This window comes from Octopus sinensis, linkage group LG25 (assembly GCF_006345805.1).
Source record: "Octopus sinensis linkage group LG25, ASM634580v1, whole genome shotgun sequence".
NCBI classification, from domain to species: domain Eukaryota; kingdom Metazoa; phylum Mollusca; class Cephalopoda; order Octopoda; family Octopodidae; genus Octopus; species Octopus sinensis.
In genome coordinates this window covers 2140786-2152780 of record NC_043021.1, presented here as the reverse complement: position 1 = coordinate 2152780, position 11995 = coordinate 2140786, and the positions used below count along the sequence as shown (strand labels likewise).

The 11995-nt window shown below is 42.0% G+C and overlaps 1 protein-coding gene across 1 annotated transcript in view; it reads left to right on the top strand.

Annotated features, from left to right (window-relative positions):
- Nucleotides 1–8778, top strand: part of LOC115224292 (aladin) — a 24233-nt gene extending 15455 nt beyond the window's left edge. The window contains exons 12-16 of the mRNA XM_029795118.2: nucleotides 1163–1344; nucleotides 4241–4308; nucleotides 4836–4911; nucleotides 6313–6397; nucleotides 8247–8778. Of these exons, the coding sequence (XP_029650978.1) occupies nucleotides 1163–1344; nucleotides 4241–4308; nucleotides 4836–4911; nucleotides 6313–6397; nucleotides 8247–8396 (561 nt within the window). The 3' untranslated portion in view covers nucleotides 8397–8778. The remainder of the gene's footprint in view (nucleotides 1–1162; nucleotides 1345–4240; nucleotides 4309–4835; nucleotides 4912–6312; nucleotides 6398–8246) is intronic.
- Nucleotides 8779–11995: the final 3217 nt, after the last annotated feature.

The window sequence follows — 11995 nt, the reverse complement described above, 5'->3', positions numbered from 1 at the left end:
GGTCCATCATGGCATTACGGAGGTCCTGTTGCTGGATGCCTGTATCCCTGGAGATTACATCAGGGTAGGAGAGTGTGCGCCCTCTGGTATTGCGAGTAGATGGCTTCCAGAGGAGAAGAGTAGAAATTACTTCTTTTTCAGCTCTACAACAATGTCCAGCAAACTGGATTCTCCTACCTTTCACAAGAGATGACACAGGTGGTTGTTTCCCATATATTTGCATTTTGGTTGGATGGCGCTTCCACGAGAGATTTTGAGCTCTCATAAGGAGGCGAGTGTAGGTTCCATCCAACCGCCTCTCAAGCTTCTTTGATAACGTCCAGGTTTCTGAGCCATATAATAGAATTGGTTCAACTGTGGCTTTGAAGAATGATGGTGATGGTGATACTCACTCACTCACTGTCATGTGGTGTCAAGGCAAGGAGACAGTAACATGCACACATACATAGATATACATGCACACGTACACGCACATTTACAGACACATGCATACATTTTCACACATGGATACATACTCATACATGCACGCATGTACACGCACACACACTCTCACACGCATACATATGTTCACAGTTTCTTTCAGTTTCCTTCTACCACATCCTCTCACAAGTCTTTGGTCGGGCCCGAGGCTATAGTAGAAGACATTTGCCCAAGGTGCCACGCAGTGGGACTGAACACCGAACCATGTGGTTGGGAAGCAGGCTTCTTACCACACAGCCACACCAGCATCTGTGGTAAACATAATACAAGATGAAACATCCATGAAAGGTGGCGAGCTGGCAGAAACGTTAGCAGGCCGGACGAAATGCTTAGCGGTATTTTGTCTGCCTTTACGTTCTGAGTTCAAATTCCACCGAGATCGACTTTGACTTTCATCGTTTCGGGGTCGATTAAATAAGTACCAGTTACACACTGGGGTCGATGTAATTGACTTAAACCTGTTGTCTGTCCTTGTTTGTCCTCTCTGTGTTTAGCCCCTTGTGGGTAGTAAAAAAATAAGATGAAACATCCTTTATTGATAGTAACTCCCAGCGTGGACATACAAACATGAAGGGGACAGTACACTGGGGACTGACCTAAGGCCAAAAAACAACAACAACAATGATTGGTTCAATAAAGGGACATCTGCTGAAGACTGTGTTTTTGTCTTGTTGTGTTGTAGACGGCATGCTGGAGCCCCGATGGCAGCACTTTGCTGTTTGCGACTGACGCAGAACCCCTGGTGTATGCGGTGACCTTTAGCACCAACAAAGAAGCAGGAACCGTTGGAGGCAACCGAACGGCTGAAGTGTTCCTCGATCTGTCTTTGGTCAGTCTAACTTCATCCCTTGATGAAGACATCAAGTAAGTGACCCATCTTTTTTCTTTTTTCTTTTTTTTTTTAAGAATTGAATTGAATTGAACTAAGCATTTCACCCAGTGTGCTAACGATTCTGCCGGCTTGCCACTCTATTTATATATATAACACAAATGAGTTAAAGGTTCCCTACAGGTGTTTCAGACATTTTTTATTTATGAACCCTTTGATTACATAAAGAAAAAAAAACCATTTCCTTCAGGCGATTAAAAATTTGGTTCAGAGACAAAAATACAAGATGTGGATTAACCCTCTCAATTAGGCATATAATTATAATTAAGGTTACTGGAGAGGCACCACCATGCCAGAAACAGCAGTCAAAACTGACTCTAGAACCACATCATGTTTACATATAGCTATTCATGAATTCTGTGCTATATGAATACATGTTGTTCTGGAGTTAATTTTGACTGCTATTTCTGGCATGGTGGTGCTTCTCTGGTACCCTTAATTATAATTATTATATACCTATAATAATTATTACCTATTTGGTTTTCTCCATGCTGGTCACTTGATATGATCATTATTCTAAATAATGGTCTTGTCTTTTATAAATATGCACACACACCACACACACACATAAATATATATATGAGGGTATTATTGTTTATAATAATATCAGTGGTTTAGCATGCATAAAAAAACTAATAAAGGGTTTATATATATATTTATATACATGAGTGGCTGTGTGGTAAGTAGCTTGCTTACCAACCACATGGTTCTGGGTTTAGTCCCACTGTGTGGCACCATGGACAAGTGTCTTCTGCTATAGCCCCGGGCCGACCAATGCCTTGTGATTGGATTTGGTAGATAGAAACTGAAAGAAGCCCATCGTATATACACACACACACACATATATATATATATATATATATATGTGTGTGTGTGGTGTATATGTTTGTGCTTGTTTCCTCGACATCACTTGACAACCAGTGCTGGTGCATTTATGTCCCCGTAACTTAGCGGTTCGGCAAATGAGACCGATAGAATAAGTACTAAGCTTACAAAAAATAAGTCCTGGGGGGTTGATTTGCTAGACTAAAGTCAGTGCTCCAGCATGGGTTAAATTGTTCCTTCGTAAAGCTCACAATTTCCTCCATTGTCAGCTGGTTAATATCCTTTGGTGGACTCTGGTGAGTGGCCAGGTTCGCCAGTTGTTTATAAATGGCAATGGTTTGATTTGTGAAAACAATTTAAGCCTTGCGCTGGTTAGGTTCAGCGTTTGCCATAATAAAAGTGCAGAATCTTGACCAGTAATCGGGCCACGATTCAGACGCTGAGACCAGAGCAACAAATGGTGGGATAGCAGCAGAAGAAGTTGGAATACGGGAGCTTGGACTGGAATCTTTTTCAGAAATTCGAACATGAATCAGCCTTCTCAAAGCTTCCAAATCTTCTCTGTGTTGCTGTGTCTGTTCCTCCATTTGTTCTCTCTGCAGTTGAAGTTGTTGTGTGAGTAACTTTATCAGCTCACTGCATTGCTTCGCCATTGCTATCAACGTAAAAATAGTTAAATTATCGATAATAGAAATATTAAAATTACTAAGTCTCTCTAAAGGAGATTACGGCAGCGTTACTGGATATTAAAGGTTATCGCCATACTAATATGGTAGTCTATAAATATAAGACTAAAGATGTTGCTGATTAGCTCCAAGAGGCCACCACCTCTAGCTAGCTATATGACACATGAACCTGCGTCCATTACAACCTTCGAACAGGGGAGGTCAGTCGCTTCACCTTGCTAGTCAGACATCTGCAGACATGTTTCAGGGTTGTTGCCCTTTATCAATGCAGCGTAGTCAGAACCAGCAGGTGTCGCTACTGACTGTCTGTTCGAAGATTTTATTTACCTAGTTACAGTGGAATACATCCACTTGTTTTCAATAATAGAAATATTAAAATTAACGTTTTATCTAAACTGAAGCTTATGTGCAAAACTGATTGTTTACCTTTCAAATAATTATATCTGAGTGTCAAGGTAAAAAGTCCATTCTGCAAGAATAGCCTTTCTTATCCTATCGTAAGAAGTCCACTTCACAAAAAATGACAACAGTATCCTACCGTCGACACCAATTTGTTATATTTCCCTTGTTTACTTACAAAGAGCAGAGTAATAATCCAGATAGGTGTGTTGTCTGTGGCTCAATATACTTCTCTCGTTTACTCGCAAAGAAGAAAACACTGGTTCTCCAGATAGGTGTGAAGTCTGTTTATTCCAACTGCAAAACTCAAAACTGTAATAATAACGAAAACAAAAACCGAGACACTTTGTGAATATTCCCGTGAGTTCCAGAACTTTGAATTCTATTGGCGAACAATCTTCACAACAATATTATTGTCCATCCCCTATTTACTATTTTGGTGCATAGACCCCTTTGTTTATTATTTTGTTCTGGTGAATTCCTTTAACTATCCGATGTTTAAAAACTAGTCTTATCGATACTTCTTTAAAATTCCCTATTTTGTTTTTCACCCATTAACTTGTGTAGGTGGAACTTCGCAAAATGTTAGAGAAAGAAACCCAGCTGTTTCTTGCAGTACACACCAATACATACATCTAAAGCAAAATCTTTTCAGGGGCCCTTAAAATACTATTGTGGATCCCCAGTTTACTATTTTGTTGCATGGACCCCCAAAAATTATGGATTGTTAGGGGCCATACCGACCTCTGTTGAGAATCACTGATTTAAATCCTTTTCCCCCAAAGTTGCTGGCCTTGTGCCAAAATTTTAAAGCGTTCTTTTAGGTGCAGTCATTGGTGGGTGGATGTGGTCAAGAGTTTTCTTATTCTTTGGCATCTTGGAGCAGTTGTCATCCTGTGCAACCATTGGCTGATCATTGCTTTCTGTGCCTGACTTTAACACAGTTTTTGTTTAATTTCAGAATTGGTGGCTGTGTTCAAAGTTTGGTCTGGGACCCCACTGGTTCGCGTTTAGCTCTGCTGTTCAAAGGTAACTTTTTTTAATAATCAGATATCTTAAATCCTTAAAATCCTTTAAAATGTTTCAGCCCGAAGGCCGCGGCCATGCCGGGGCACTACTATCTGCTAGAAAATTAACAATCTCATCACCAAAATCTCAAAGCTATGAGATAATACATGATTAATTGAAAACTATGGACAGAGTAACCTGAATGGCCCAAATATTCTACCAGTTTTATGCTCAAACTGGCCAGATCCTGTCTCTCACACCTACCCTACAATGTCATTCTAAAAACAAACAATCACATTGAAATCTCAAAGCTAAGACATAATGCATGATTAATTCAAAATAATTAATTTTTTTAAAATAGGAATAAATAAGCAATATATTTGACAGAGTAATCAGAAATTTAAAGGGTTGAACAGGTTGTTCTAACTTCTGTTATTTTGTGGTGACCCTTTCAGTAAATCCCTTCCGGTTCAAAGTACTCCGTCTCCAATTCCAATATGAAATACTCCCACCCACTTCCACTTCTAATGTTCCTGTTTGTATTGCAGAATCCTTTGGTTGTAAGAAAAACCTGATAGCAGTATTCCGTACGACAAAAAGCCCTTCTCTGAAAGCCACGCCATGGTAAGGAAATTTGTTTTGCTTCTTTTTGACCCCCGACTCACATGACTTGACCCCTTGTTCTATGAAACTAAATGTTCTGTGGCCGATGCTGGTGTCACATAAAAGCACCTGTGCCAGGTGGCACGTAAAAAGCACCCGTTACACTTTGTGGAGTGGTTGCCATTGGGAGGGGCATCCAGCCGTAGATCCCATGCCAAGTCAGACTGGAACTGGCTTACCAATTCCAGTCAAACTGTTTAATCCATGCCAGCATGGAAAGCAGATGCTAAATGATGACGATGACGATGATATCAGTTTTAACCTTTCATTATAATTTCATTTCAGAACTTTTGTCTTGTTCCAAACATCAGCATCAATCATCATCATCATCATCATCATCATGATGCTGGTATAGATTGGATGGTTCTACAGAATCTGCTGAGTCCAAGGACTGCATTGTTCTCCAGTCTCTGCTTTGACATGGTTTTAGTTTCTACAGCTGGATGCTGTTTCTAATGTCAGTCGCTTTGCAGCATGCACTGGATGCGCTTTTATTTTTCCATGCAAGCAGCTGTAGTGAGGCCCCCATGCAGCTTGTAAGACTGTAAAGACCTGGATTGGAGGGTAGCATATGTGCGAGGAGATGAGGGTATAGAGCAGGTAAGGGCAATGTTTTTGGAGATGCAGATCACACAAAATATGGCACATCAGGTGCATCACGAGACATGGCTCATCTTCAGGTGGGCTGCACTTCTAAGAAAAAAAATGGGAGGTGTTTTATCACTAAGTATGCCATTCGGAAAGCTCAACGGGTTGCGTTTTGCTCCCGACCAGTATAAAGTAAAAGAGGGGGGAAGGACGGAGGGGCAAGTAGGTTCTTGTAGTGGAGCCACTAGGTTACTCACCTGTAGGTAGGAGAGGAGAAAATGATGAGAAGCAGCTGCAAATCCAGGTGTCACTTTGAGGTGTGTAGACCTGTGTTTGGGACAGTGGATTTTGAAAAAAAAATAATGAAAAAAAAGAAAGCTACTTACCACACAGCTACTCCTGCGCCTCTCTCTCTCTCTATGTATATATATATATATATATATATATATATATATATATATATGAGAGAGGGGGCATATACTTTTTTCAGTTTCCATTCACCAAATCTGTTCACAAAGCTTTGGTTGGCCCAGGGCTATAGCAGACACCACTTACCCAAGGTACCACATTATGGGATTGAACCTGGAGCCATGTGGTTGGGAAGCAAAACTTCTTAACCACACGGCCACACATACACCTATAGTATATAAAATAATAAATTTACACAACAAAGTAGAATCTGAAAAATACATTGTTAGAAATTAAAAATATTAACGATCACTATTTTGAAATAATTTTTGACTAATTAACATTTCATTGTCCCCTTAATTGCAGTGGTTGGGTCAAAGGTGAAGAAGGAGATTCAGCGCAGTTCATTTGTTTCAAACCCAAATTCCAAGATGGCGCCTTACTGACTGTGGTGAGTATTGCTGTAGTCTGGGCTGAAATTGTGGAGTAATGAATTCTTGTGTATGTATGTGTGTGGATGTGTATGTATGTGAATGTGCACATGTAAGTATGGTTGTGTGTGGGTGTGTGAGAGAATGTCTGTGCATGCATTTGTGTATGTGTGTATTGTGTGTGTGTGTGGTTGCAGAGGAGAGTGTAACAGGCAATGAGGGTTGGTTATATGAGCACCACAAAAAATGGACTGGACTGGAGTGGAGTGTGGGACCAGGCTTCCAGTGTCAGTACAATATGTGTTTATAAGTGGTGACTGAGAAGGGGGGGAGTGAGTTTCGGTGATAGTGAGAGAAGCTTGTGTGAGTGAACAAGTGAGAGAGAGAGAGTAAGACAGTCGGGAAGAACGAGTGAAAAGGAGGTATCGGTTGAGTAGTTTGTCAGAAACTAGTAAGCCAGGGGACTGTTCCAGGCTCTGTTGTCTGCTTTGACACGGTTTCATGGCTTGATGCCCTTATTAACATCATCGTTTAACGTCCGTTTTCCATGCTAGCATGGGTTGGACGATTTGACTGAGGACTGGCGAACCAGATGGCTTGCACCAGGCTCCAATCTTGATCTGGCAGAGTTTCTACTGCTGGATGCCCTTCCTAATGCCAACCACTCCGAGAGTGTAGTGGGTGCTTTTACGTGCCACTGGCACGAGGGCCAGTCATCATTATTACTTAATGACTGTTTTCGATCCTGGTTTGGATTGGGACAGCTTGACCAGAGCTGGTAAGGTCAGGGGCTGCGCCACGTTCCATTGTCCATTCTAGCATGGTTTCTGTGGCTGGATGCCCTTCCTAATGCCAACCACTCCACTATGTATGGGGTGCATTTTATGTGGGACCATGAAAGTAAAATAACAAAATAATGAAGATTTAGCTTCTTACAATGTGTAAAGGGAAAATTTTAGCAGCACAAAGGGACCATTGCTAGAAGAATATGTCTATTATAGACAACAGAAAATATGGCCAGGTCTGTATGAAATCACATTTCTTTATTCAGTTCACTTTTGGTGATGGACCTTTGTGCCCTAAAATATGTAAGGGTTATTAAAACGTTTTCCTTTTCTACAATAAGACCCAAAGGTGTCAGGTAATGCGGCGTAAGTGCTATGGACAGACTATAGTTAAGTTCCAGGTTCGGTGATTATGCAAATGAGGAGTCCAACGTAGGTCATATATCAGCATGTGTATATATAAAAAATTAACAGGATGAGATAAAAAACCAAAGCTGTGAAGATTTTAGAACATTTATAAAGTTAAGGCCTTACAGCTGCTGTTTCCAGGATATTTTATGTATCCCTTCACCGGAGACGGTATGAGAAAATGGTTAAGCAATAGTTATTCTAGATAAGATATGAAAGAGAGAGTGAAGTGGAGGAATGAAAACAGACGTGAGATATGCGTTGATATTGTATCAGCAGTTCCATTATTTAGGCAGAATGGTATACATAGAAGATTCCTGTAGCTCGTGAGTAAGTTCCAATAGTATTTAAAATTGGTCATTCCAAGTATAGAGTTTGTATGTATGTGTGTGTGTATATATATATATATATATATATATGAGAGAGAGAGAGAGAGTGTGTATGATCACAACTGTCTGATGAATGGGTATGGGCAATATCAACTCTGAGTTATAGTTTATGAAGCTTTTTTTCAGCTTTAATAAAAGCAAATTACTCTACCTTTGGTATTTGAGTACTATTTTTTTCCCACTTTGTTTTGCATTTATGTGCTTACTCTTGTGTGTTATATATGTATGTATGTATATGTATATAAGACCTCTTGAAACTAAAGAGTTTTTGTTCTGTTGTTCTTCAGGTTTGGTCCAGTGGTAGAATTTCTCAAGTGCCTTTCTATTTCCTTGTTCCTGACAAGATTTCTTCTGGAGGACCTCTACAGATGGCGCCACAGTTTGGCCCACAACCTGATTGCCTACTTTTCTCATCTGCCATGTCTGATTTGGACTGAATCTTCTCATTCTCTCTCTCACGTCACACCACTTCAACAGACCACCACTGCTGAAAAGACTCTCCACTGTACAAAGACTTGATGGTCTGATTTCTCTTTCTCCATGCAATACAACACTATGAAACCATACTGCTACCACCAACACACCACTCTACAAGACTATACCAACATAACCACTACGCTATACTACATTGCAGGACCACCACTACTGAATGGACTCAATGTCGTATAAAGATTTCATGAACTGTGTGTTTCTCTCCAACACACCTCTAGACCACTCCTGCCATTTCACTGCCACATGACCACCACTGATGAAGGACTCCACTGTTGTACAAAGATTTTGAAATAAACTCCTCACCCCACTCCTCATTCTCCCACCACAGCTGTCTTTCTTCTTAGATTTATTTATTTTAATATCTTTTGTTGCTATAGTGATGTTAGTACTTAACCCAGGGCAGGTTCTGACCAAGCTGGCTTCAAATCAAACACATGCACCAACTGTGATCATCTTGTTTTTGTTTTCAGACAGAGTAAGAGCCAAGTATATCTTGGACTACATTACGTGTCCTTCCTTTTTCTTCTAGACAATAGAAGTGGTATGAGGGAGGTTTGGTTGTTGTAGTTATTTTAGTTGAACAGGTTTCAACATTGCAGACCCTCTGCGGGAATAAGGCGGTGAGCTGGCGGAATTGTTAGCAAGCCGGGCAGAATGCTTAGCGGTATTTCAACTGTCTTATGTTCTGAGTTCAAATTCTGCTGAGGTCAACTTTGCTGTTCTTCCTTTCGGGGTCGCACTGGGGTCGATTATCAAATGTTTATTCACTAAAATTGTTTTGAGTTAATCACGTACCATCTTTGTAGCATTGAGATTCCGGTGTTATTTATGTTTAGAACGACATTGCAGGGTAGGTGTGAGAGATTGGATCTGGCCAGTTTAAATGCTAAATGGTTAACTGTTTCTCTGCATATGTTCCCTTCTTCCTCTAAAAAAAAAAACTCCCCTGTTGGTTCACAATTGTTGTTTAGCTCCAGATCAGTTCCTGGTTGAATAGACCTATAATCAAAGACATTCGTTCAAAACCCATTGTTCTCCCCTGACTGTTGGTAACATTTATCTGCGCGTATTCTTTTAACATAAGATTGTAGGGCTTGGCATGTTCAATACGGTGTATGCCCTCCCTGGCTGTTCAAAACGGCCATACACCGTCGGTGCAGGGAATGCATGAGGCGGTTCACAAAAGCCATTGGCACCTGTGCCCACACCCTGAGGAAAGCTGCCCCCAGTTCCACACGAGTAGTCGGCCTTGGGACCACCTGGTTCAGCCGTCTGGATTTCATTCCACAGGTGTTCAATTGGGTTCAAATCCGAGCTGAGAGCCGGCCACGGTATGTTTCTGATGTTGTGCTAACGCGGGAAGTCCATGGTGACCCTGACCGTGTTGGAGGGAGCATTGCCCTGCTGGAACACGTAGTTATTGTGCGAAGATGGGCACAATGTGAGATTTTAGGATCTGCTCAATGTAGCCTTGCGCTGTGATGCGATTTCCTCTGCTTGCACCAACATTTTGGAGCACATGGGGTCCAGTTCTCTGCCTATAGCACCCCAAACAATAGTGCTTTCGGTCACCCCACGCGTCTCTATAGCGTTCATCCCTCTTACGTCACACCCTCACTCTGCCATCTCAAGCAGAAACGCAGTATTGGCTTCCGTCAGAGAAGACTATCGATGTCCATTGTTGATGTCGGTGCTGTGTAGCCCAGTGTGGTCGTGCCTGACGGTGGTGGGGGATGGGGACAGGCCCTCGAGCAAGACGACGGTAATGCAGGGCGGCGGCGGCCAGTCGACGTCGTACCGTGTCCTCGCTGATGGGTCGCTGTTCAGTGCCAGTGGTCGCGCAAGCCGTCACGCTGGCCGGTCTGAAGCGATCATGGAGGTGTTGCAGGTAGATGAAGCGGTCCTGCCTGGACGTGGTCACCTGGTGGGGTGCCCTCTGTGAACATGGTCTGCAGTGGTGTTGTATCGTTGTTTCAGGCGATAGATGGTGCTGACATGGACGCAACTATATCATCACCCTCAAATTTCGAAGCAACCAAGGCACACTGCCCTGCTTGCAATCGGCCGATAGATTGCTCTCTCTCTCTCTCTACGTTGCTGACAATCGGGTCATACCTGACGCGTCCAAATTACGAATTAATTTTATTCAAGCCACAAGGGCCAAACATAGAGGGGACAATGAGCACGGGAGTTGGGGAGTGTGTGCAATGACATAGAAATGAAGGATAAAAAATTTATGATAATAAAACGAATGAAAAACAAACAATACAACAGTACAATGAAGTGGGGTGGGTTACGGCCCCGCAAGACACGTTCCTCCACTGGACCTTTTGGTTTACCTGTTACAGATTACATTCATGCAGGGTCTTTCATTCCCAACACATATACAACTTATTTACATTTGATGGATATTTGTCCTCATCTTGTTTGTTGTTAAGACAACGTTTCGGCTTATATACCCTCCAGCCTTCATCAGGTGTCTTGGGGGAAATTTCGAACCTGGGTTCTCATTCCTAAGGTATTTTTCGATGTTGTTGTTGTTATTATTATAATTCAAGTTACTGCCTGGAATCGAACTCGGAATCTTGGGGTTAAGAGCGCGGACTACTAACCACAAGATTTCGAATTCGATTCCAGGCAGTGACCTGAATAATAATAACATCTAAAAATACCTTAGGTATGAGAACCCAGGTTCTAAATTTCCCCAAGACACCTGAAGAAGGCTGGAGGGTTTCTCAGCTGAAACGTTGTGTTAACAACAAAACAAGATGAGGTCAAATATCCGTCAAATGTAAATAATATACATAATTCCTCATCTCTTAAATATAGAACTGTATTATGTATACCACCTGCTACCATCTTTTACCATACGTGTCCGATGACAGGCACCTCATTTCTAGCCTTATTTTCCTTCGTAGGAGGAAAACAAAGAAGTTTACCAAACCTTAGCCAGAGATGAAGATACCTGCCACCAATCCTTTCATTCGTGTCCTCCATGAAGCGACCACTACGAGAAAACAAACCTTATCTTCTCTGTTCAATGAGAGAGGTGGAACAATCTTTATGACTGACTCGGACGACAGCTGTACTCTTCCCAGACGTGACAGCAGTCGTTCGACGTAAATCCACAGCTCTGTAATCTCCGAACACTGCACAAATGCGTGCGGAACAGTTTCACTGCCCCGCCCCACATCTTGGGCAGGCGGGTGATCATGAGGCACCGTGCCTTGCGAGTTTATCGTGAACTGGTAAGGCTCCTCATTAACACTGCCAGTCGAGGGACCTCTGGAAGTTGTCTAGGGGGTCTCGGCTCGAAATGTTCTTTTGAACAGGCTGGCTAGTTGACCATCGTCGAAACCCAGGTTTTCTCTCAGAGCGTCATCACACTTGGCCTCTACCAACCCTATATAGAATGACGAGGTGGAACTCACGCTACCAGCATTGCCCGTGCGGCAGAAGAAAAGTTGATGGAGAAATTAGCGAGAGGCAGTAGAATTTTACGTCCTCTAAGTCAGTGGGTATGTGTGTGTGTGAAAAAAATGAT